Source organism: Lagopus leucura, unplaced genomic scaffold (genome assembly GCF_019238085.1).
Source record: "Lagopus leucura isolate 7727_CA_CO unplaced genomic scaffold, USGS_WTPT01 Super-Scaffold_100019, whole genome shotgun sequence".
Taxonomy (NCBI): domain Eukaryota; kingdom Metazoa; phylum Chordata; class Aves; order Galliformes; family Phasianidae; genus Lagopus; species Lagopus leucura.
In genome coordinates, this window is record NW_024962273.1 from 11,473,532 (window position 1) to 11,501,195 (window position 27,664).

At 43.4% G+C, this 27,664-nt stretch overlaps 1 protein-coding gene across 3 annotated transcripts in view; it reads right to left on the reverse strand.

The window, feature by feature from the left end:
- PTPN4 (protein tyrosine phosphatase non-receptor type 4) overlaps positions 1-16,184 on the reverse strand; it is a 96,460-nt gene extending 80,276 nt beyond the window's left edge. Inside the window, exon 1 of one of the 3 annotated variants that reach the window (XR_006180295.1) lies at positions 7,699-7,793. Coding sequence is in view for 1 of the 3 variants with exons in the window: in XM_042877780.1 (XP_042733714.1) it covers positions 7,699-7,783 (85 nt within the window). In the remaining 2 variants the exon portion in view is untranslated. Of the gene's footprint in view, positions 1-7,698; positions 7,794-16,106 lie in introns of those variants that run through there. The other 2 variants (XM_042877782.1, XM_042877780.1) reach the window with 2 other exon arrangements.
- Between the last annotated feature and the right edge of the window lie 11,480 nt (positions 16,185-27,664).

A 27,664-nucleotide genomic window follows, 5' to 3' on the forward strand; every position in this document is an offset into this window, starting at 1 on the left:
CAATGAACGCAGGAATTTACACAACACACTGTAATACACCAGCTGCCTCCTTAGTCAATCCTTATCTTCGCTACCTCAAGAAAAGGAGAAACACACCAAGGCTTACCAAGAGCACTGAAAATTAGCTATGTGTCATACTAAATAAAACCTACAGTCATCCCTATCTACAGTGCTAAAAAGCAAGCAAAACAGAAACCAATTTATTGCCAGTTATTACAAATCTGCACCAGGAAGGTTCAGTATAAACAGGGCCAGCTCCTTACACCTGTTATCACTAACCACTGTCAGCATCACTGAGCTTGCATCTTTAACCAGAGCCAACACAGCACTGGACTCCTTTATCTGTGCCAGTCATTCTGATGCAGACTTTCTCTCGTCAAGGTATGAAAATGGATTAATATGTGAGAGATAAAGAAAAAATGATGACGGCGGTACAAATAAACAAGGAATATCAATATATAAACAAAAGAAATTCTTAGAAGAAAGGTTCATTTATGCAACTCTAAAAGACAAAAAACTCCTTTAATTAACGAGCAACCCTTAAATCCCACATTACTTGGCGCAACGATCCCTATAGCATATCAACTTTGGCACACAGTCACACAACACAGCCCAGGAAAGACTGGATTTTATCTTCACCAGTGACCCTAGCAGACCATTCCAGAAAGACAGACCTTCCTGTTTTAACTGGTACCTACACACGTCTACAATTACAACTCTCTAGTAGAAGCCTCCACGTAGCTTTCTTACTGCACAGTCAACTTTACTACTTATGAGAGCACTGCTGAAGTGCAGACCTTTTAAATTAATGCACATTGAAAATACGCATCATTACTTTTGCCAAGAAAACACTAAACATGGCATTTTGCTGTATGAAAATACATGAAAGATTAAAGTTTTGTTTTGTTTTGTGACAGAGCATCTAATGTTACTGAAACAAACCAGCAGGAGTAGGCTGGGATAGGCAAATCCAAGGTGTACTGTAAAGCACCTGAACAAACACATTCCTCTCCATGAAATCCGATGTGGTAGGGAGAGATGGATTCTGAAGTTCTTTCTTACAATGTTTCAAATGCAACATCCCAACCTCTCCACGCACTAAATACTTTGACAATTATCACCTGACAGTATGGGTGCCCACCCAATCCAACCCACTCTGGCTGGGCTCATAGGTCACTGCCAATGCTGATGGAGGCACAGGAACTAGAAGGGGAAAAGCAACAGAAATATGGGAAAATCTGCTTTAGGAAGCATAGCTTATTAACATAGCTCTTAGGGTGTCCATGAATCTACACTTCCCTTCAAAGGAAATGAATTAATAGTGTTTAGAACAACTCCATCATCAATTATGTTTAGGAACCTGCACAACTACAGAGACCCTTTCTGCAGAGGGCTATCAGCACTCAAGGAAGGGTTGGACGTACACTGCTGCACTCAAGGAGAACTGAGGAAATAAACTGAATTCTGTGTGGCTAAGCTGAAGCGTTTTGGGAAAGCATTACACAAGGCATTAGTACAGGGCTTGGAACAGTAATTGCTATAGAAGTAAACCATTTATATACAGTAGCCCAAGTGTAAAGCCGGATAGGGAGAAGAGAACTACCAACGTATCTGTAAATACGTATTAGTATCTTCATCTATTTCCTTGACAACTTCGCTAGCTTTAAGTTACAAGTTCTAAAGATGCATGTCAAATGGTAAATGAGGTCTTCAAAGCCAGTGAACTGATTTAGAAACTCAGGCTTCCCATCTAAAACAAAAGCAAACATTTAGGCACTAAGCGAATTTACCGTCCGAGCTGCTGTATGCACTGAAGAACTCAAGTCATGAAAATAATTTTGAACAATCACATGAAATACTAACTTCACATCTATTAATTTTATGCTCTCTATATATTGGTATTTTGTGTCTTCATTCATATTGATGTATAATCAAAGAATTTTAGGATGTTATAATCACAGAATAAACAAGAGAGTTAGGCAAAGCAGACCGTGACAACAAAGAGAGTAAGCAGAAAGCTTACCCCTATCCTGGGCTCGCTCACAAAACACCAGCAAAGGTGATCTCCAGAAGAGATCCTTCCCCACTGGTAGCCAGCTCTTCAATAGGTCTAGGAGGAGTGCAGCCAGGCTCCACCTTTTCTGGCAGCACAGGTGAATTGCCTTCACCTGTGCTCCTCTGGCTGACTCATTGCTCGCCTCAGGTGATCAATCAGAGGTTCCCATACAATTGATTATTAAGATGTCCAAGATTCATAGAAAACTCCACAAAATCCTTTTCCTGGGTGAAGGAAAAAAAAAGGTTTCTCCCAAAAAGCCTGAGATTCAGATGTTCAGTTCTCAGTACCATTCACTGAAAATCTAGCACATCTTTTCTCTTTTCTTCCTGACCTCCCTCCCTGACATAACCCCAAACAGCACACACTTATTCAATAATAAGGTTGATTTTATTTCACCACAGGAAAGGATTCAACCAAATGAACTGGACATTCAATAGTGAATGAGAATGCCCATGAGTACAGTAAGCTTGAAATAATGATTTTGCTTGTTAGCAGAATTTTGTTTTACAACAATTTCCTATGCAGACAAATCCTGTACATTTGTTTTAATATGTATGCTGTAATAGATCTAAGCCAAACAAGCTCCGATGAGACAAAACACAAGCAGAACAGAAACTGAAAACACAATTCAGCAAATAACTAAAACGTACAAGGTCCATGTGAGACCCTGTTGGTATACACAACACATATACAAAGCATCAAAAGCATTCCATTTCTTAGAGTTTACAACACACGATTCAGGTAGCACTAAAAAACTAAAATGTGTTGAAGGAGAGACAGATCAGCCCACAGCGTAATGTGTTTAAGTCTTTAACAGACATTATCTGTCTCACAAGAAGTAAAATTACATAAATTGCTGAGAGAAATGAGGTTTTTGCCTTTTTTTTTTTTTTCTCTCTCCACTGGAGCACTGGAAATCTGAACTAGGACATAAAGGTTAAGAGCAAGATGCAATTAGCTGCATTACTACATTGGGCTATTTGACAGATCCACATGTTCCCTTTTGTCTGTCCCATCGCACCAGCACAGGACTGACTAGCAGCATTCTTTTTGTGAGAAATGGGGAAAAAACCAACACATTTTTTCTTATGACTTCAGCTGATTTCAGCATGAGTCTCCTGACTTGAGGCCATTATTTCAGTTCATTGGCACCATCCCAGTAAACCAGTATACCTATTCAGAGTACTCACTATTAAGTTTCTAATATTCATACTTAAATTGTAAATGTGTCTTCTGAATTGGGATCCCACTCACATAACTCCTTTTAAAAATTAAGATACTTCAAAGCTCCCAAAGAAGGACATTTGTTTCCAGGCGCGTTCTCATACAACACTAAGGAAGGCCTGGAAAACAATTAGGTGAGATCACCAACTTCTCTAGAAATCAGTACACTTCTTAGAAGGTAATTGCTTGAGCATACTTTAAAAAAACATCCTAATTCTACGCTCTACCAGCTGTAAATGAATTCTACCACACTCTATCTCAACAGGTTTACAAAAGAACATGAACAAGCCCTGTGTTGAAGCTTTCTCTCCCATGCACTTGCAGTTCCCCTTCTTGGTGCTGTGGATGAAACTCCCCAGTTCTCTGCTGTTACCAAATCAGCCATGAACCCATCCACCAGCACAGGCTGAGTGCGACAGTAACAGAGCAGCACCCATAACAAGTGGCCAGCTGAGCCTTGCTCATTCTTCATATTGGGAACGGTGACTTGAATTACTACCAGTGCAATTCCTAAAGCCAAAAAAATATCGTCTTAAATACTTGATTTTGTATTATTAAATCATGCTCACTTTTGAATGTCCAAATCCATGAGCTTCTCATTCTCCTTACAGAATAATCCAGTCCTCAAAACACTCAATTTTCTGAACTGGGTTGTCTACAGCTTTTAATAAGAACGTGCACAATTCCTGCACCAAGGTTATTAGTAAATGTAATGAGACAGAATTAATTTCAAGACTGATTTTTGAAGAGCATGACTAATAAATAATCTCTCTATCCTGTTACTTGCTCATATAATATAGTCATTTGTAGTCGTCTATATGGTCAGCTTCTGATCCAATTTATGTTTTCTCTACTGATCCCAACAGTTTTCACCTTTAAGTAACCCCTCACAGGCAGTGCATTCAGGGATTTATTACATTTAATGATTTACTAACCCTAAGATCCACTACATTCAAAGTAACACAGACATAAATTTAGAAAAACAACGCTTTATGAAGTGACATCAGTGCTTTCAGATCACAAGACCAACACTTATTCTTAAAAATTTAGACTATTTTCTGAAAAGCATGCATTTCTTCTGCAAGTTCTGACAATTTCTGTGCTTTGTCAATGAGGAGTAATCAATTACAACAATACAGAGTAGCATACAAACTGGTCAGACATCAATTCTGCTGAAGAGGATCATAGAAGGTAAATGGGAAGGAATGAATATTTTTAGCAGGTCATAAGATACAAATATAAACCAGCTACATCATGCTGTTGTAGAGAGGGAATTCCTCATATGAGGATGCTTAGTCAGGCGCACAGCCCACAGGGTAGATAAAGGTCTGCTCTCATGTCACTTCGTATTGCAAAACCTCAAACAGATTAGCTGATAAGGCCTCCAAAAATATGCAGATCGACTAAGAACAGCCAAGAGATTGTTTCAGCACAAAGAAGTACAAAAATGAAGTATCTTAAAAAGTCCAATAATCATAACATACAGAAAAAAAATCAATTATGTTACCTGAAGTGAAGGTCTAATAGTCCGCAAGAACTTAGAAGCATGATTAATCTCTTCTCCATAGATAGCTGGTGCAATGTTTTTCAAGAAACTCCACATCTAACATCAATTAGATATTACTTTTTTAAAATAATTGACACAGAGGACAGCAGCACTCCCACAGACAAACTGTCAGGCAGAAGAAAGCACTTCTGCAAACAGAACGGTAAGTACAAAATAGAGTAAATGAAGTGGCCAGGGAAGAATTTAGTCTAAATTTAGGACTATATTTTTGTCTCTGAAGTAAATTTCTAACCACCTGTTCTATAAACAGGCTTAGTTAAGGAGCCTCAGCCAGTTTGAAATGATGTTCAGTAAAACGGATTACGTGTTGGGCAGAACTATAAAACAGCATGCAGCATCGAGCAATAAAATCTACATTGCTCCATACCACCAGCAAGTTTTAATAATTCCATGCCTCAGGTTTTTGGGGAACTACCCACAATAGCTGAGAAGACTGTTTCTTTTCCAATCTCCCCCATCTTTTACCTCTTTCTTTCCCTTTCTCTTCGTTGCACTCAAAACAAATGCCAGATGTTGTCGTCCTTTCCCCTGAGGCATTTAGGGTTGGCTACAGAAAAGAAGCAATGGAAGAGGGAATGGATAATGCCTGGTTTCAACATACGGTGTACAGTTTGTATGTCTTGCTCACTGACATAAAAGAAGCAGAAGATCCACACAAATCTAAAATACACGAATGCTTTCTTTCAGAAAGATTCAACAAGCCTATCACATCCCTTAAAAGAACCAAGCTTCTCTAAGAATGTGTGTGTATATATATATATGAATATGTGTATATTTGTAGATGCCCATTTTTATTTCTTTGACTCCGGCTTAGACTCTAGTTAAATATCAAGTATGAGTATGGAGGAAGGGCTACAGAATGAAATGGCCATTTTCAGGAAGAAAGCCATGTTAAACAGATTTCTGACATCAGGCTAACATATGCCAGCAATATTCTATTATCCTGTTTCCTTAAATGTTGAACAGCCAGGGAAATTAAAAAGAAGCTTCATGCTGCAGTGACAAAATAAGATAGGCTTTGGTGTACCTATCAGTCAGCTGAAATGCAGACATTAGCACACTAACATTGCAGATGTCTGGATGACATAAGTGTCAAGTTGAAAGCAGCTGACTCAAACGCAATCTGAAGCGGTAAAAGGAAATGGGGAAGAACTTTGAGGAACTAAGAGCATGTCTGAATTCACTTCCTTTATCACTTAAGATAACACTACAACAGCACTCAAATCTTAAATGTGTGTATTTCTATGTGATAACAAACCTGTTGAGCATTAATGTAACTGCAGTCATGGCACTGCGTGTCACCAGTTGTGCTCTCACCATGCCCTACCAGTGCCTCTCTTCCTCCTCACCACAATCAAAGCCTTTCTCAAGGTGCACCAAAAGTATCCCCTGTGTAATCTTATCACTCCAACTGTTAGGAGAGAGAAGGACCAGAGACGCACACTGCTTTCTCACCTCCCCGATAGAAACATTTCTCAGTCAGAACACGCTTGTGCAGGACTGCACTGCTGGTCACTGTCTAGAGGTCACTGGCGCAGTGGTGGGGAAAGTATCAGCACCAGCCTCCTCCAAAACTAAAACTTCAAAAAGCAGCTCCTAGCCCCAGCTGCATCCTCTTCTTGTAGCATAGGACTGGCTGGTGAGCAGGGATCAGGTAATTGGAGGGCTTAGGGAAGGCTATTGCCATCTAGAAGCCCTTATTGGTAACTTGATTTCATTTTCCAAAGTATTAGCAACTGTGAAAACCAAAACATCAACGCAGGAAACACCCACTGATGTACTCCTGACAACCAGAACAAAGCTCCATTTCCCTCTGGGTATGCACTCCACCCAAGGTGATAAAACCATACCATTACCTGCCCCAAGTGGCACACAGGAACTGCCCAAAAGCCACATTCCCAGGCAGCCAGCATGACTGAAGCCACAGCTGGGTTTCACACCATACTTTCCCTATTAGCCATCTCCAACTGCTCCTACAGAAAAAAAGAACCAACTTTCTGAAGCTTTAGAGTGCTGAAAGTACCTCAGTGAAGCCATCTGGCTTTCTATAGCCCACCCAGTATACCAGGACCAGGTCTGTGGGAGCTCCCTCAGCCTGCTCCCAGTGCAGTAAGACCAACACTGGCAAAGGCAGCTCCTGACAGCCACGGGCTGAACCTCTGAGGGCAGGAGAAAGCCTCAGGAACAGTTCTGGGTGTGCCGTACATTGCATGAGTTCCGTAAATACAGTCGGAAATACAAAAATTAATTCAACAACTCATACTTCAAAAATTTCTTTCACAGTTTTCATTACAATACACAAATAGGATACTGTGCTTAACATTTGGTTGACCTTTGAGGAAAAATTTCCGAGTGAATATTTTGCTGGATCATTGCAGAGCGCTGAACATGCACACAGACGTGAATGTGGCTCCACAGAAAAGATTAAAAATTAAACCACTGTGGAACGCAGGATGTAAATACATCATTTTCAAATGAAACTGCTGAACATCTTGTGGTGGTGGTAAAAACCAAATCACCATGCAAAATGATAATACAAGAAAAGTCAATTGTGTGTTTCTAATAATAAATGCTCTTGTGGCTTTTGAAGTCACAAAAAAACTCTTGGCTGAATTGGAGCATTGATCTCTGTAGTTATTTATGTGCCGTTCCTATTAGAATTCTATTGAATCCCTTGAATGGTGAATGGAAGTGCTTTTGAAAACACACACAAAAAAACTGTTAAACAAGGGACAAAATAAATGGAAAGCTCAGCATTGCCAAAAGAAGTTTGAGAAGGTCAGCAAAACTTTCAACTTTTTTTTCTGAATTACATGCATGTAAGATGCTGTTCGGTGGAAATGATTACCTGTAACACAACAGCAATACACAGGATACATTTCCCTGTCACTCCCAAATTGGAAGCAAGAGATGGGGATCTGTTCATCTAACATCATTTCAAAACTCTTAGCATACTCTTGAAAGGTGTTCTGCTGTAAAATATGAATTGGCTATTAAAGATTTTGAAGTGTTGTCACTCCATCCTTTTATCTACCACAGATCAGGATGAAACTATTTTATTCAGCATGTGTACAGATATATCTAAATATGCAATATGCAACAATTAGATCAAAGACACTGAAGAAACATACTTCTGAAAACAGAACTCCCTACTGATTTTAGGTCACAACAGTTTTTATTAACAATGTTCACTATATATGTGCTCCTAATAACGATCTGCAAGTACAGGAAGTGCATGAAAAGCCTGAGATTGGGATCCCTAATGCCTTCATTCACATGCATTCATTCCTTTTGTTGTCAATTCTTAACGTACCTTGAGGCAGTCAGTGTCAGGGCACTGGAAGGAGCTGGGTGCGCCATCTCACGAGGAACTCCACTCCACCCTCACTGCAGAGATGTGAGGCCTTCAAAGCATGGCTTGTTTTCTATGTATCGCACGCAGCAAAGCGGGCTAAAGGGGAAACCTATTTCCATGCTTTGGAAGCTACAAGAATGAAGCTGATTTGTTTTAATAATTATTAGTCAACACTTGTTGTTGGTTTTTTTTTCCCCCCCCACTTAGACGCGCAGTTACTATTAATACAATAAACAGCCATTAGGAAAGGCATCTCTTCCCTTTTAGCATTTCTGTGTTAAAACCTGACAATCGATTGTGTTTTTAATGTTAAATGTTATGAAGATATTCATGCACTGCCAAAAGAAAAGGGTTGACTATGGCTTTTCCTGACTACTAATTACTGTCATTTAAGTTTGGAAAGCACATTTTTAGAATGTGGTTTTATGTTTTCAACTGAAAAATAGAATCGCGTAAAGAAGTTTACCTTCAGAAGCTTCTGTATTAATCTGCCTTCATTTCTGCTGAACATCACATCTATTTTCTCAAGAACTATAAGAGGAAGGCAACGAGCACCTCTGAAAGAATCCTCAGCACAGCACTCTAATGACTTTAGTAGCAACCTATTCTGAAGCAGCTGCATATAATAGCAGTAGTTGGAACACAAAGATTCCTCTTTTGTATCTTCCTTCTTTCACTTGTGGCACCACAACTCCGCTGAACGATGGCAGCTTCGATTCTGAACAGACGGACTGAAAAATGCTTAAGTCATTATACTGCAGAAATAGAAACCAGAAGGTTGAGAAAGAAAGAGCAGTTTTATCAGCAGTGTAAGGTTTATCCAAAAGTGGCTAAATGTCAGCTCCAGTCTCAGATGTTAATCAAGTTCCTCTTTCAAGCTATTCTCACATACATCTCATTAGTATAATTCCTACAAAGCACTTTTATTTCTACTTTCTCAGGACCACATGTGTGTTCCCAATGCCAAACAAGTTATTATCCACAACATCCTCACCCAGAGAGGGATGCTTTTTTATTGAAATCCTTCTGCAAAAACACCCGGCAATAATGAGCTGCACACACAGCTTTCCTGTAAAAGGAGGGAGCACCGAAGTTCCACTGGGGGGTACAACAACAGAACCAGACCACAAGGAGGAGGCAATGCCTCCACTGGTAACTAAAACTGAGTATTTTAATTGCTTGCTTCAGTTTTATTAAATAGCTCACAGCTATCTAGAGATTTTCTAATCTTTCATTTAATTAATCTCAAGAATTAAGTTCTCCTGAAGGAATTTCCTCTTAGAGGACTTCTTGTCAGATGTTAATTTTCAGCCTATTTTTTCAGTCTTCTCCAGAGGAATTCTGCTGTAAGTGTAACTGTATATACCCTTAGTGATTACCCATGCCTCATTTTCTTATTGTATCTCTTTTAGCTTTCTCTGTGGCATGATCTTGAAAGCAGAGTTAATTCATATATTTATTGCGTGAGTTATTCTACCCAACCAAACCTACTTAACTGTGGAGAAATTAGAAAATAATCCAGTCTCAGTCACGCACAGGGACAGTGCAAAGCCAGAAGTGCCATTACAAAGGAGCAGAGGGCACCCACTGCACCCTGCCCTGCTCAGCACACACACTGAGCTGGGGCTGCCAACAAAGGCCTGCAACCCACAGCAGGAGCAGGGAGAAAGGCACAGCACCACCACTGCCCTGAGCCCCTGAAGCACTGGCAGATCTGATGGGTGAAAGCAACCAAAGAAACGTAAGCGGGTCAGAACGCGCAGGAAAGCAGAGCAAAGAACGTTACGTTTTCCTGACAAAATGAAATTAATTCCCAAGTTTATATACCAAAACACTTCAATTCAAGAACACAGAAACAAGAGAAATGCTAGAGTAACTGGAAGGTACCAGTCTGTGGTATTGCTGATTGACCTATTTCCTTGTTCAATCACTGCTGGATTTTAGTTTCCACCTCCTGTGGCTGCATATACCACAGTTATTTCAGCAGAAACCTCCCATGAGATAATGACATTATTTGTTGACATTAAACAAAAAATATAAACCACGCTTTCATAAACCTTTCATAAGCACTGAGAGGAAGTTCTCCTTCTTTCCCAGCTTCCCAGGTCCATCATCCAGGCTCAGACAAAGCCGACACATCCATGCAGTTTATGCAACATGTATACCTTAAACAGAGAAAGTTTTATTTGCAGATTAGGGTTTCCAAAACTAACCTACTATCTCATTTGTGTGCAAGTTGTAAAGCAGACAAGGGCGTCAATCCAACAGCAGCCTTCCCCAAAAAGCAGAAAACCTCTTCAAGAAAAGCCTTAATGGAAGTGCACAGCATGGAAGCTACAGGCCACGAGGATTTAAAATGCATATGCCAATTTCTGCAAAATTTCATTTTTAATAAGTAAAAATAACTAATACATCTCCTTGCTCCTGAAGTACAACTTTTCTAAACAGGGGCACTACAACAAAACTGACTAAAGCAAATCAGGGGCAGCACTGAGGCTGCACGCAGCTCAGAGATCCAACACAGAGCTGCAGAGCAGTGCAGACACACCGCTGGACGGCAGAAGGTGACCTGAGAGCAGCAGTGGCATCGCCCCTCGGTGCTGCCCAGCTTCAGCCCCACATACATACCACAGAGAGAAACGTCACACTGCTTTTTCAGATGACACCAAAGGAGTTTGCTGTAAGTACCGAGACAGACAGACACAAAGCGACAGATGTTGATTTTAACTCCCTCCAAAGCAAAAGCAGAAAAGACTGCAGGTTCCCCACCCTTCCTCCCCCCCCCTAAAAAAAACGTTTCTGGTTTCTCTACAAAGCTAGTAACAAAAACCTTTTTTACCCTGTGTTTTGCTCTCCAAAATGATTTTGTTGTGTTCCTTAAAGCAAAATCACCAAACCATGCAACAGATCACAGCTGCACGATCTGGGAAGCATGTTCTTCTGACTCTGAGATCAACATCGCATGTTGGAGTATCACAACTCACTTGAACCACTTTCAAAAGACTTATTTCTTCTAGCAGCAACTTTTCGTGTTACATTGAATGATTTTCTCAGGATTGCAAACGTTTGGAAGGGCTTACGACAACATACTGACAAAACAGCATCAGGAAATTATCTGTTCATCCTGACCTGGAGCACTGCTGGTAACACATAACTGCACTCCAACTGACTGGTGTATTTCTATGTGCTGTTAGGAAAGTGACCATTTCTCAACCTCAGGAGCCAGAGGAAGTAACAAAATCTCCATGACGTTCCAGCCTGGATCTCCACTGGCACAGACAAGAGGGAACACAAGCTTCTGAATGTCACGCTCGAATCTGTTCTTTTATAAAACACAGCTATTCAGTGCATCAGATCCACACGCTTGGCTACTTGCAATAGCCACCTTCCATTGGCAAAAGGAAAGACAGGAATCCTGGTGGCAGCCTTCTCCCAACACAAAGTACGCTCCCACGTCTCAGAGACAAAGCATCACAGCAGGCTCCTATCTGCTCCCAGCAGCAGCTCTACTTTACAAGGAGAGCTGTCTCCTACAGCTTCCATTTCTGGTTTTAAACCTGAGTGATGCCATCTTAAGAAGATAATCACAAACAAAACTGAAAAATAAAATTGATAAGACTTATTCTGAGAACAACTTTCCCATCAGAAAACATTTGTAGCATAACTTTGATCACAGCGATGCAGTTCCACTGTTGCAGTTACAGAATTCCACTTTAAAAGTTACTCATCTTTTAGACACAAAATACGTTTAACCCACACACAGTTAATGCACACAAAACCAAACTGTACTGTGTTGTTACTCGTACTAAGCATTACAAAAGCAATGCTAAGAGCCTATGTTTAAAGGATTGTTTTTTAAATAACAGTTTATGAAAATTATCACACAAAATAGCAAAATATCATGCAAGCAGGGCCTCCACATCAGAACATCCTAAAAGCAGCATCAGCTATAAGCAGGTTTTCAGCATTCAATTAAAAATCACTGAGTATTTGCTATCAAAGGTAAAAATCCCAAGTTGACAAGATACCAGAATCTTCTCCAACACAATTCTAGACTAAAAGAATTCAGGTATGGAAATGTTCATCTCGAGCAGCAAGGCACTGATTTCCATTTGAAGATGCAGGCCCTTTGGTCACACAGAATAGCTCAGCCCTTCTCCCAGCAGCTGACCCTGCAGAAGATGAGGGATGGCCGGAACAGCAATGGGAGCACACACATCACCACAGTGCATTATCCATTTCATTTATCGCCCCCATCTTATGGACGGCCTGAGAATCCCTCAGTGGCAACTCCCCAGTTTGACACTCTTTCCTAAAGCATTCTTCTTCAAAGATCATAAGTACTCATAATTAAAAGACTGCTTATTTATGAATGGATACCAGCTGCTTCTCCCTTCCTCATGGAGCAGCAGAGATGGCAATATCTCAAGAACCACTCACAAAGAATTGCATGTCATTCAACAGCCGCCCTACAACTTCTCCAAGGAGTAATTGCAAATGCCAAGTGTGCAAACAGAGGTCTAATTGCATCACCTACTATTTCTTTTCTAAAGGTGCAAAAGCCAATGAATTAGAAACTGGTTCAATTCTCACACATCAGACAAGAAGTCATTTAGTTGTGCCTGTCTGATTTACCTGATAGCGAGTGGTAACATTCTACAGAACACAGTGGGAGAGACCCTATACCATCTGCACAGACCACCATAAAACAGCCATATCCTCCTCAACCAATCCGGGCATCTCATTCTTGTATGTCGACACACCAATAAAACTTCTGTGAACACTGTAACTGCTGTAAACTTGAAGTAATTACGTTGTAAGTTATGAACAGCAACATTGTGGTATTCTCCAAAATAAGAATGGAGATTCTGATACGTAATTATACAGTAAAATATATCAGATAACTTTCAGAAATTTTCAAAATATTGGAAATTCAAGAGGCTTTCAGAAACCTGCATAAACTATCTTGTGCTGTGTCAATGGATTACAAGCCCTGAAGGAAAACCAGCTCTGTACCCAAACAAGCGTATGAGAACAGCTGGCCCAGGCAGCAGAGACCTGCTGTCACCCATCAGCGGCTGCTGCGCTCTTTGTGTTCTGCCTCCTGCCCCAGCATCCTCCCCTCCCCTTCCCTTTTTGCACTACCTTCTCACTTCCTTCTGTCCACTCCAAATAAGCCCATGTTATGCACACACAAAAACCATTTTTACGGTTGTTTAGGCTGAAGCACAATAAAACCCGTGAGACCGTTTCATGAAAAGTGGCAGCACCACAGGGAAAGCATGGTATTAAAAACAAAACACAAACAGTAGACCATCTGCTGACAGCATCTTGTTTGACCACTCTTACAATTGGTGAGAATGGAAGAGACGTGACACAAAATCCAGGATGTGAAGGCACAGTGTTCATGTGATGGTCACCAAACGTAAGCTGCCAGAGGACAGGGCACAACAGTGGGGTAGCAGGGCAGATAATCAACGGAAGCAGGAAGGGCCAGGGAGACAGAGCAAAAATCATTTAGTTTAAGAGAAACAATCTAACAGTGACAGAAGAAAAATGGCACACGTCTACTATTCATTTTAATTGTTTTGATAAACTGAGAAGCTGGAGCAACATTTTTCATCCACCCTTATTTTCAAAAGACACTGCACCCCTGCCTCATACAAATGTCTGGGTGCTGCAAGCAAGTGTTCCAGCTTTGCGCCCAGGTACAGGTCAGGACCAAGGGATCCATCCTGAAATGCCACTCCTTCCAGTTTCCTCAAGCCTACCACTTGCATTCAGTTTTCCAGAAGATGTTTGTAGAACATATTCCACTTTCTAAATGCAAGCATAAAGTGACAGAGAACTTCTGTCTGTGTACATTCAGCAAAGCATTTCTAAGATAACTCACCAGGGATAACAGTGAGACACAGCCCCCAAACAATAGTCAAAATCTTCTAGTAGCATCGGGATAAAAGAGGAAGAAGCCATACAGAAACTCCTCACTTTCACAGAACAGTCCCGTCCCACTGCCACAACAGGCTGCTGTGGTGCCAACTACATGGCTCTCTGCATTCAGGGAAGCCAGTGTGACACGCCACACACACACGGGGTTACCGACAGAGCACACGACATTCACAGGCAGCCAGTGCTCCTGGTAAGCATTGGTGCAGTGCCCACAGAACGAGTCCGGCTCAGGTTCGGCTGCTGGTCCCTCTGCCCAGCCAGGGGTCACTGCAGGAATGGAGCCAAGCGATGCACACAGGTATTGGCTGACCGTATTTTCAAAATATGCTAATGGAAATGACATGTAAGTAGTACCAAATGAACTCTATTCATTACAGGGAGTTCACCCACTCAATTGAGCAGCTAGAATTACTCGGAAGATTACAGGATTTTGCTTCTACCGTGGCTGCAAACAATCAGCCCTTCGTTCTGCTCCCAGACACCCAGCACAGCCTCCACTCCCCTGTGACAACACTATAAGCACACCCAGCCCTAGCAGTATTTTTAGCAGGGGTGTTCAATCAATATCACTATGCACAACCTAAATTAGGCTTTAGCAGGACAACAGAATTTAAATCTCCTTTGTTGCCATACTTTACATAGAAAACTATACTGAACAAGAAATAATCACTGAAGTAAATCCTAAGGAGGTGAATCTGACCACAAGCAAACTTCACAGTGAAGACAAGGAAAGCGTACTAGGAGGTAAAATATTAATGTACTTCTGCTTTTGAAGAAAACACAATTATATTTCAATGCTTGAGTTTAAAAACAACCTACAAATAAAAGCATTTAATAAAAACTACACCAACAAGAAACTGCAATGACAACAAAGTTATCTTCAGATATCAGACCAACGCTTACATTTCTGAGTTCATACAACCTAAACGTGCCTGGGAAATGCAAACAAACACGTGCACGTTAGCTCATCGCCCAGAACCATATTTTATCAACACAGCGCAAACTAAGTTCTGCCAAGATGTAAAAACAACTTTTAGGTCAGTGAAGCAAGAAATCCATTGTGGAAAAAAAAATGGCATCCATAAGATTATGATACGAAGTATTTTACATTCAGGCAACGAACCGCAGAACTTCCCTTCAATATCCACATCTAACAAGAAGCCAGTTTCGCCAATTCTAATCTCGTTCACGTGCCCCTGCAGCACACATCGGCGGCGTGACGAACACACGGATGTCTGCGTGTGCGCGAAAGCAGCGGCGGCTCCAGGAGCAGAAAGCAGAGCTCTGCCTCCAGCGCACGGCCGGCACGGTGCCTCCCCACGCGCACCGAGTCGAGTTCAGGGCAGCGGATACCCGCGGACGAGAAATCCATGCGCACGCCGCCCTCCGACAGCGAACCTCCAGCTGAAACCCATTAGCACCTCTGTAATACACAACCGACTCGAATGTTTTCCGCGTCCCAGCCGAAACAACCACCGCGCGGCCACCCCGAAACCTCGCAGGGCGCAAACGGCAGCGCGAAGTTCAGCCGCGTGTGCCGCACAGCTGAGCCGCGCGCGCGTCTTGGCACGGCGCGGCGCCGCCAGCACTTCGCCTACACGGCAGGCACGGCGTTCCGACAGCGGCTGCTGGGGAGCGCGGGAGGAGAGGAGCGTCCCTCAGCCGGGTACGTGCGGTTGGTTATACAACCCTTCTGCCGGAGGGAGAGACTGAAAACGGACCGGAGCCACGCGACGACCGCGTTTCCCCGTCCCTATCCGGAGCAACGTGCCTGCGTGTGCCTAGAAAGCGCAGCGATGCCAACTTTCGGGCTGTAAATCGGCCGCGGCTGCTCCGCCGCCGTCCCGCAGGGCCCCCGGCTGCAGAAGCCGGGCTCCCGAGCCGCAACGGCAAGGGGGGGAGGAGGGTTTCGCCGGGGGTGACGGCGTCGCGCGGCCCCCCGCCCGCCTTACCTTCATATAACAGCCACGTCCTTGCAGATGGAGCGGGGAAGGGGGCGGCCGCGGGAGCGCGGAGGAGAGAGGCGCGGGGGCTGCGCTCGCCGCCGCTGCCCCGCGACCCCCGCCGCGGGGGCGCGCCCGGGCACGCGCTGAGACGCGCACGCCCCGCACCGCCTTCAGATCCCCCGCAGCGCCCGGCCCGGCCGCGGCCTCGGCAACGGCGCCCGCAGCCGCAGCAGCCGCCCCGCGCCCAGCCGCAGCGGCGAGGACCACATCGTACTGCGGCGGCTGGGCCGAGGGACCGGCTGAGGGGCGGGGGGAGGGACGGGGAAGCCCGAGAGGGAGGGAGGGAAGGAGGGAGGGAGAGAAAGCGGCGGAGCCCCGTCCGGCTTCTCCCTCCCCCGCTCCTCGCGGCAGAGCGTCCCTCACACGGGACGCGGCGCCGCCTCACGCGGAGCGGCAGCCGGGATGCGGCAGGCAGCGGGGAGGCGACGGGGCCGTGCCGAGGCGCCCTGCCTGCCGGTGGGGGAGCGGACGGACGGGGGAGCGAGGGGGGAGCGGGAGGAGGATCGGCACCGCCTCCCCGTGCGGCCGCCCTCCCGCCTCATGCGGGCAGTAGCGGCAGCATAGCAACCAACATGGCGGCTGCGCAGTCACTAATTGGCGGCCGGCACAGTGGGAGTGGGGGGCGAAACGAGGAGGTAAGCTAGGAAAACTCGCGAGACTTTGTCGCGCACCCTCTTTATGATTGGCCGAGCTGCTCCGCCTGCAAGAGGGAGGGCGGGGCTGGGTGCCTGTTCCGCAAAGTGATTGGACGGGTCTACCATCAATCGAGGTGGGCGGTGCGACTTTTCCATGCTAGAGCGCGGATTGGCAGTCGGAGCTGTCAGTCACGAGCGGTGTGCCGTGGCGTGCTGCGCTACCCGGTACTGTGCGCTGTCCGCGGCGCTCCCGGTGGCGTCCCGCTGCCCGCGGGGCTCTGGGCTGCCTCCCTGGCAGCGCACAGGGCGGCAGGAGATGGGGAGAGCGGGGCCGTCCTAACGGGGTACGCCCGGCCTCACCCCGCAGCTGTTGTACAGAGCGCTGTGATCATTTATAATACACATAAACGGGGTTGGTTAGAAATTTCTTTAATCTCCGTTTATTAAAGCACAGCCTTTCACAACTTGACCAAGTAATGGGCATGTAGGGAACGAGTTCTTGGATTTCACAATTAAATTCCTAAATAGCAAGTGCATAATAATGCTATGGGAGTTTGCATACACTCTTCTAATTAGGAAGCTTTCTAAAATCATGTCCTTTTGAAGTTTGGAAACCTCTATGTATCCAGCCTAAATTTATTCCCGCTCATTTCATACCCATTTGTTCTTGTGCCAGTTCTCTTCCTTTGCTTCCATAGCCCTCCACTTTGCGTGTTTACTCCCAATTTATTTCTAGAAAGCAGCCATACCCCTTCGTTTTACTCGGCTAATCATTCCAGCTCCCAGCTGCCCCATTCTCCAGCACTGAGGCACAGGACTGCCCCATGGCCTGCAGTTGTACTGACAAACCCATTGTGTTTGAATCCAGACACGTCCAATATCCAAATTCTGCAGCTCTGAAATACTGCCGGCAGCAGCAGCAGACAGAATACGCTGTCCTGTGCATTAGAGATCCTTAGCTGCAGAGTTACCTTGGTTTCTTGAAAATTCTTCTTCAGATGGTGCATTTATTCACAAGTTGCATAGATATGATTTAATCCATTTGCACATAAGCTTCAAAGTGCAGCTCTCACATTTCTGTATAATTCCTTACTCATACCTGGATCATGACAAATATACTGCGGTGTTCAGTTTGAGAATAGCAATATTTTATACAGTGTAACAGAGAAACAACCCAAAGTACTTGATATAACTGCAGAACTGCACAGTGTTTATTTAGCAAATGTAACTTCAAGCTGTTACTAACAGACATGTCTTGCTAATGGATGAGACACACAGATCCTGAAGGCTGGGCACTTTGCAGCTGTTTCGTCACGTTACCTGATTAGCCCCGACAAGCAACGCTTACAGAGGGCTCCATTCAAAGTCAGTAGAAGAGTCCCGCCGCGTGCTCAGGTCAGGCCTACACTGCAAGAGTGCTTTAAAAATAGACACTAAACTAAGTTCTCCAATTCATGACCTTACAGCACAAATGGAGCAAAATGGCAAGGCGAGATACTAGTATACAGACATTCCTCTCACCTTGCAATGTGGACTTCAGTACAGGAGAACTTTGCAGAATTACGACTTGTTATGTGTTAAACACTGAGTGACCGCATCCCAGAATCATGAATGAAAGAAAGCAAGCAGACTGCAGCATGACTCCATCATTGCTTACCAGAAAGAGAACACAATCCTTTCATACGTAAGATCTGCGTTCAGCTTGCTTCTCTTTCAGGGGCTGTTCTGACATCAAAGAGCAATTTTTTTGCTACAGTCTGCCATAAAAAGTGCCTGCTGCATAACTGGTTCATGTGGCCACAGCTTCATACACACGCAGGTGCATGGGGACGGATCTGTATCATCACTGCTACATTTTGGGGGATCTGTTATCTTAATGAGTAGTAAGGTACTGCCAGTAAACACAAGTGAAAACATTTGCTAGAAGTTAAGCCTCACGACTCTGGTATAAAAGTAGGAACAAACAAAAGATTTTCCTTTACTTAGCAGATCTGTGGTATGTGTTTGTGCCAAAACCCTTATTACTCACTCAGGACCTGCCAACCAAGCTGTGGTAATTTATGTGAGAGAAACGCATACTAAAAATGTGAATGGGATTTTTAATGTCTCACTGAAATACCAAATGCAAACTGCTTTGTTGCCACGCTGACACACTTAAACACTGCATTAAAGCAATTCAAGATGAATGACTCTCACCACAAACGGAGTTTAGCTGGGAAAGGGAAGGAGACAAGGCACTTAATCTTAGCACTAAAAGCAAGTATGATGTATGTTTAATGGCAGATGCACTTTCTATACAGCGGACCCTGATTCAGCACAACATTGAGGCACGCACGCCTTGCTCACTGAAACCCGAGGGGCACAGGCACAGCCCTGCAGCCAGATTGGCCAGATCCCACACGGCGCGTGCCGCTGGCATGTGCACGGCAGGCAAGCTCCTGCTTGAATGTGGCTTTGAGATCGCTGTCAGAATGCAGCAGTGTCAGAAATACTCAGAGTGCTTGCTCAGCAAAGCGCTGTGTAAGCTGTGGGGACAGAATCATTTCTTGTTTGGGGCAGGGAACAACTTTCACTTCACGTTGGTGCAATACCTGGTACAACAAGGCTCCACATGAGCTGGTAAAGTGCAATGTAATAATCATTTGTGTTAATAAACTTGCTGCATGTTTGAAAGCTGCCTGTATTTCTCCTGAAATATAAATTAAAGAGATAGATAACCTTCCAGGAATACACTGACTGAGAATGAAAGCTGAAGAGAACATAAGTAGCTATAGCACCTAGACCACGTTTTGCTAAGCCTTTTTTTTTTTTTCCTCCAGCCAGCTCTCAACAAACTCCTTTGCCTTTAACGTGCATCCAAGCACCACAAGGCTGCATTTCCGTATACACACTGCACATACCTGAGCCTGTACAGAATGTCATCTGTACATGCACTGGTAGAATACTGGTATTTTCTTCTTCTGTCCAAAACAGGAACTGCACACACTCTGGCAAGTTAAATATAAAGCCATCATAAAGGAGGCCAAAAGATATTTTGAAGCATTAAATCATTTCCAAATAGAAACAGCAAAAGAACAGTAGAACTGCCAAGGAACGTGAACAACCAGCAGGTAATGACCTCACACTATGGCCTGAGCAGGACTTCTGCCTCATGCCTTTTGCTTCCTATTGTGCCCTAAAATGTGGATATTGGACACAAGAAGCCCCAGTAAAACACTATAGTGAATAAAACATCGAGTAAACACTTTTAGAACCTTAAAAAGCATTGGATCAAAGTTTTGAGATGAGATCCACAATGATCTTATTTTAGGCAAACCACTTTCATAGATTTAAAGCCAGAAATGCCCATTTAGTTACATGTAGCCCATTTAGTTTGACTTAGCCCAAAGAACCTCACCCAGTAATTTCAGCAGCAAGCCTATAACTTTGGTTTGAGCTATGTTGTGCTTTAAAATAGTTTTTGCCTTTTCTAGGTCCCTCATTAAGCAACTCAGCTACCAATTGCCACTGAAGCCTCTTGGCTTTGTAACTTCTCACCATGAATTCTCATAACAAATGAGTAATTGTTCCCAGTTCATCTTCCCTCCATCAGATATGATTTCAATGAAAATATGATAAATGAGAATTTGTCGTCTATTTTGCAGGTAGTCCTGGAGTCTGGAATATTGGAGAGGAGTGAGAAAGCAGAAAAGTACTGACGGGCTCAATTTGTAAGGAATTAGCTCCATTCTGCTATTGATTTGTTTTTGTAGTTACAAAGTAAAAAAGAGTGTTCTGAAATGAGCAGCTCAAACATGGCAATTCCAAGCTTTAATTTTTAATTTTTTCCCCTTCTGTAAGTGTCTCTATTCAGCCCTGTATCTGGCTGAACTCTAAGAACCTTTCAGGAATTTGAGACAGTTTTCCTTCAGAGCCAGAAGTTAGAGCAGTGACTTTAAAGAAGGCAGTGCCTTTGCCCAGTTCGCTGCGTTCTACACTCAATGCTATTTACATTTCTGTTGCTAAGATGGCCCTTACTGAGCAATGGCTGCACCATATTCTGTAAGTCGATGCAGTCCCTGTAGATAAGGAATACACATTCCACCTTTGTAAAATAACTGTTTTCGTTGGTTTTGTTTCTTTGCTCTGAAAGGAAAGTGCCACAATGAGTCCAGATGAACAGTTTTCATATTTCAGCTCAGTTGCAAGTTGCATCAGGGAACCTTTTGAGAAACAGAAATACATATAGAAGAGGGGCAGAGAAAATGTCTGCCTTGTCATCTCTTCACCTTTTATTGCAAGGGATTACAAAAAATATTGCAGTGTTTGGTTTCTTTTGCTTTTTACAGGCATCTTTACAAAAGTTTGCATAGAACTCACTCATCTGAAACACAGAGGGACCATATGTCACCTCTCACTGCCTGGCACATCCTCTGTTGAGGTTCTGAGGTCTACATTGTCTGCCAACAGCAGGCATCGGCAAAAGGCTTTTCCTCAATGTAATCCATAGTCAGACATGCAAGCCTGGCCCTAAAAGCATTGTTCTTTGCTTTGTGTAGCGTGATGTATTTCAAAAATAAGTGTTTTTTACAAGTTAATATCTCCAAAGAGAAAACTAAAAGTGTTTATTGAGTGTTATGGTTTGCTTCCACCTTGCATTAATGATCTCCTTGTGGTACAGAAAACTGCCAAATTTGACCTTTCCTAAGAAAGACACAAAAGAGGGCACAGCAGCAATTCAGCTAAACAAAATGTGTGCAAACTGCTTCCTGGTACACCCACACTCTGGCCCCACTGCAAAGTAATTAAAATTGTCAAGAGAGATTTTGACCGGTTAAGTTCTTCCAGGAATGGTACAGCTCGTTCTGAATTCCTGATTCACAGAATGCTCACTTTCTGGCTTACTGAAGTAGTCCCAGAGTTCATGTCATAAAATAGCAAAAATTGCTAGAAAGTTTGGGCTGATTGGATGGGAATTGGCCAGACTAACTGTAATACAAAGTGCCATCAATTACACACAATTCAGCTCTCTGCATTTTCAAATCAGGGGAAAAAAACTCGTTTGCAAACCAAGACAGCAAAATGGTTGCATGCATTCCTTCTTATTTAAAAAATACACGTAGCCTGAAAGTAGTACAGATGGAGCGTACCAGATGATGTCCTGCCTCAGAAACAGCCAGCAGGGGAGAGGACTAGAGAGCAACTGGCTGCTACCTGGATAGCACCCTGAAAAGACCCTCAGCACAGGCACGTGTTTGCTTCTGGGTTAGCAGGGAAACAGGCACAGGGAAGCCAGTAGTGCAGTGTCAGCCCCACTGATCGTAGCCTGAGTTAAAAAATGTGAAGATAGCACTGTAGTGCACTCACACTGCTATTCTACCTGCGCCTATCTCACTCAGCCACAAAGGGACCACACACTGAGGACAGGGTGGCTCATCGCTTCATCTCTCCAGCAACACCAACAATGAGGCTACCAATTAGTTCCAGTTTTAATGTGGCTTTTATCTGATCTGAACTCTCCATTCTTACAGCATCTCTCTCATGCTGCCCACAGCTCATGAAATTTGCTTATTATCTAAGAATCTTAGCTTTTATGTATTATTTACGAGCAGCAGTAGTACCGATGATAAGAATAATTTTGATGTTTCTAGTCGTAAGAGTGATGGGGACTTGGAAATACAAAAGTAAAAAAAAAAAAAAAAAGGAAAAAAAAAACAGAATGCAAATTAAAATGCAAATATATTTTGTATTTCACAAGTTGGGAACAATTTTGGTTTTGGCAAGAATGTTGCCAAACTCTCAAGTCACCTTTGGGATAGATAAAAGTGCACAAGAACAAATTCCTCTCCACATAACCAAGTAAAAACCTAGAGTCTGTATCTTCCTGCCCTAGCTGCGTCACTTACTTGACCATGAGAGATAGTTTTTTGTTGGTGCTTGCTGCTCTTTCCTGTGTTCTCAGAAAACAGGAGTGTCCTCCTGATTGTGCTGGAGCCACAGGGTGGGACCACCAGCAGGAAAACACTGAGTAATTAGGCACGGGCTGAAAGGCACTGCAAGAGATGATCCCAAGAGCCACCCTGATCAAAGGCACTCCCTACACCAAGACAGGAAAATAAGGACCCCCACCTTACCTCTCCTGGCTGGCATCCTATGAAGGGATGAAGAAGTAAACATATCTGAACACGTCACCATCTTGTTTAGAAGATTTAGTGAGGACAAACACAGTAACCCTCGAATCTTGTGCTACATACTGGTTGGTGTCACAAGGCTGACACAGATGTTCTGTAACAGCTTGCCAGTGTGCATCAGTGGTGGCACTCAGAGTTCTGCAAAGAAATTGCATCTCTGATAATTTGGGATTAATCACAGTGTTCTCTGGAGCTACCCTTAATGAGGCACATATTTACCATCTACTTTGTATTTCTGCCCAAGGCAGCACATTTCCATGCCCTATCATGAGGAACTGGCTCTGCAACCCCATCATTAGTTTCCTAGCTGGATCCCTTCTGCAGCAGTGGTGCTTCCAGAGGACTCTTCACCATCAGCTGTGCCCAGAGGCAGGTTTTGGTGAATGGATCTGTGCTCCTTTGTTCACCTCCCCATAAGATACTAAAGACATTATCCACATAATGAAGTCCCAATAACATCTGAATAAAGTAATTGTAAAACAAACCTCCTTTCTTTACTCTGCTAAGTTCTTTGTTATTGAAAATAAAGCTTTCTTTTTCTCCCCTCATCCCTTCTGTCAGGACTGTCCTCTGCCACATCCCACATCCCTGACAGCTCTCATCTGGCAGGGGTTGGGGCAAAATCCATGGTACAGCAGCTTGGGGTCTGTCCTCAGACTGGAGACAGTGTGTGAATGCAAGACAAGCAAGATTGGTAGCAGCAAATCCTGCAATGCACAGGGTTAAAAGCACGTTTCTGCTTTCGTTTTTTTGTCTGTTATTTACCCTTTCTCCACTAGATGCTACACTGAGACCATCAAACATTTATTGAGTCAAATAACATAAATTTGAAGACTCAGCACAAAAAAAAGTCTTTAAAACAAAAGCAGTAATAGTGCTGCTCTATCCATACATCTGTGGGGTGCATAGATGAGAGTAGTGCATTTCCCACTAGAGTAACTGCACTGACTTTAAAGCAGCATCCTTCTGGGAGCTGTGTGGCAGAGGATAAAGCAAGTCTGCTCCTATGCTGTTATTACCCATGTGCAACTGTATCGGGTAATTACCCAGTGAATGAAAGGTTTACCAAGACCATGCCATGAAATATAAAATTCGGTGAACCATATATGCCAATGCAATGAGTCTTCTTTTCCCTTTATGCTTTACCTTAGGAATCAAAAATTGTGTACCTAACTGAATAAGAAGTACAGTAGATCCTATTTTTAATGACATTTACAGTTCAAATACTATCGCAGATAAGCATTATTTTCCTGTCGTTACGCAAGGTTCTGACCCAGCCAGCTGGGGAAGCACTGAATGGCGTGGCTCCCACAGAGCCTGCCAGCCCCTTTCCTAAGCTGTGTTGTGTATTGTGCAACACCTGCTAGTAAACAAACTGGCATCCTCTTACCTTCTGGTGCAGCAGAGCCAGACCAGTACTTCTGCACAGCCCTCCTCGCGTGACGAAGTAAATACATCAGGATCTGTCTCAGAGGTTCTATGTAGACAAAGCAAAATGAGGATCAGAACTGTTTCAGTGAAGTCTCAGGGCTGTGTTCTCATCAGGTCCTTTTTACCCCAGACTCCCTCAGGTCTGCTTGCTGTGAATCCCTTGCCTTAAAACACAATACTTGGAAAGGCAATGAGTGTTACAGCTCAATTGCTGGCACTTCTGTGATTTTAGGAAGAGGGAAAATGTGATCTGGTGAAAATTCAGTATGACCTGGTTAAGGTGCAACAGCAGTGCTGTGCTTTCTTTCCAGCAAAAAATAATCCCAAAACATGGCTTCACAACAGTGCCTATCCTGCTGTAATATTTAATTTGCCTATCTAAGCTTACTCTGGGACAACAGTTGGGATAGATAATGATGTTTTGTTAAAGCTGAAACAAGGCCTTATAAAAGTAATTATTTATAGTTTTAGGAACCCAACATGCTGCTGTGATGAGCTTCAAAATATCTGTGATATACAGCAGATTAAGACCAGATGCTCGGCAGTCTGTCACTGAGCCCTGGCCTCCTTATTGGCCATTCACAGGCTCATCTTCAGATTAGTATAGAGAAAGGTGGATTAAGAGACAGAGCGGGGAAAATATCTGCTTTTTTCTCCTTTCTTCTCCATAGATATGGTAAAGCTTAAATCAGTTTAGCCAGTGACAATACACAGCATTATTCTAAGCTATGGACTATTGACTGAGTTTCAGAGATTTAATTTTGGTGGCATTCCCCTCAATACTTCATAGCGAGGTATGGGTGACCTACTGAGGATCAGGAGAAAAAGCAAGAGAACTACAGTTACTTACACTGAGAAGCAAGTGTTAAAAATAAACATTTGTCCTCTGGTGCTTCTCTTCTTAGTTTCTCCATTCAAAGAGCTAAAAGCAAACAAAAAGCTCAGTCGTGAAGTAGGTCACAAATCTCTGAGCACTCAAACAAGAGGTCATAACCTGTATGAAATTGAGTTTGCTTTGCAATGATCCTCGGAAATTAGGGCTGTATCATTGGAGGGATTCTGCATACCTCTGGGAATGGCACACGGGAGCACTGCTGAGTTCCTCAGAGATCCAGCTGTGGGCCCATCACTAGACCTGAAATTAACTTCTGATTTTGCTGGCAGACTTGTAACAGGTCACTGGGTGGGAGCTGATTCTTGTCGTTTGTCAGAAGAAAACCCAAATGTTATGTAGACCCTTCTGCTCCAAATAATCATCTGCTAGAAGTGCTACGCAAGAAAAAAGCATCAAAAAGAAATGTCACATTAGAAAAAGTGCTTAACTGGATTTGAATAGCAATAGGAATAGCAATAGGAAGGAAGGAAGACATCTTCTGGGGCCAATTCCTTCATCTTGCATGCAATGAATGGTGCTGCCCCCAGCCACCTGCTACAGGTACCAGGGAAATCTCACTAACCCCAAACCCCTACAGTAGAATGCCTGCCTGCCATTTCAGAGGCAAACGAATCCTGGGAAGGCCTGGATAAGTGATGTCACTTTCAGGTAACAAGCACGGGGAACATGTATACTCTCATAAAGTTTGATCCCGTTATATAAAAACTCAACAGCCTTTCACCATCTGTTCTATGTAGCACATTAAAGGAACACTGCACTGCTTTTGTGGCAACTAATCTCATTATCTCCTCCAGCCCTCCCCTTTCTCTCCCAGTTCAGCTGCCTTTCACTTACTGTCTTCTTGCCACTCACTGCCTCACAAACTCCCTGAATCCTATTTTACTTTGTGCCAACATTTCCATCATTCTTTTTGAAAGGTGGCTGTTCCTACAGGTGCTCCTTCTGCTGTCCTTTTTCTTGGCCCCAAGGATCTCTGTGAGGCATCATCCTCATTTTAAGTCAAGTAAGGAATTGCCAAATATCCCTTCAGATATTGATAGACATTGATGAGATCCCCCTCAGCCTCCTTGTCTCCAGGCTGAACAGTCCAGCCCTCTCAGGCTATCCTACCTCTAAGATAAGTCTGACCCAGGTTGCTTCTACATCTGAAATCACCAACATCTAACTAAGCCAACTGAACCATCGCTTACTGAAGTGTTAATTGTGAAACCACATGCAGAAGCATGACTTGGCCCAGGTAAGCACACAAGCCCACATCGGAGTTCAAACCTGTTTAGCTCCACAGTGCAATCTCAAGGCACTCAGCATGAAATCTGCAGCCATTTATTCCTGAGAGCTGCCAGTAGCACCTCATTTTCTCCTTGAGCGAGGGGAAAGGCAGAGCACTACTGGTACTGAGGGGAAGCCATGCGCTTCTGAAGTAAAGCTTTCCAGAGTGAACAGAGTGGAGGGAGGGCAGGCAGTGTGGCGAGCCAGAACACATCAGCCTGAGGCCACATAGTAAGGATATCAAAGAGTACAGACAAGCCTGTGTGAAACCCTTGGTCCTTAAGTGAGATGTTGGATCTGATGTGGTAAAGATCAACAGAGACCTGCTTGACCCCTGGCTGACATATACCAACAAGCACATGGTGCATGAGGATCCCACTCACATTCCTTCCTAGCAGAATAAAAGTGGTCCAGAAGCTGCTACACAAGCCCTGTACTGAATGTCTGCACTAAGGAATCTTTCACAGATACTGTTTTTCAGAATTGTCTGCAGATAAGAAAAAAAAATAATCTGTGCTCAAAATTGTCCTTACAGGATACCCACTAAGTATAATTTGTAACCAACCATTCACATTTACCACTGTTTTCTGGAGGGATGCTTCTTAACAAGTCACAGGATTGTACAGCTAATTCAGCTTTGCCACTTACAGCATGCAGTCTCCTTCTGTGCACCAGCAACATCTTTAATTTACATAACATACATTACTAAGCTGCTCAGGTGTGACTATGCTGTAAAACCTACATGATTCTAGCAGAGCTTTGTGTAAACATTATTTATTTGCTCTACCAGCCTACGTCAGCACAAAATGATAGCAGGCATATAAGGCAAGGTTTTCTTTAGCTTAAAGATCAGTCACAAAATCATGATCTCTTTTCTACAGTATAGGCTCTAAGCCCATACTCTCTGTCTACTTGAATTCTTTTCCAGACACAGTGCAAGATTGTGCTAGAATTGGATGGAGAAACTGGCATCGGATGAGATGATGAAGGCCTCTGAGCTTTGTAGAAGAGCTAAACAATGGCGTTTGAAGAAACACGGCAGCTAATGTTGATGTTCCTTTCACAAGAAAACCAAAATGTATAGTTTCCCGCGTTGTATCCAAA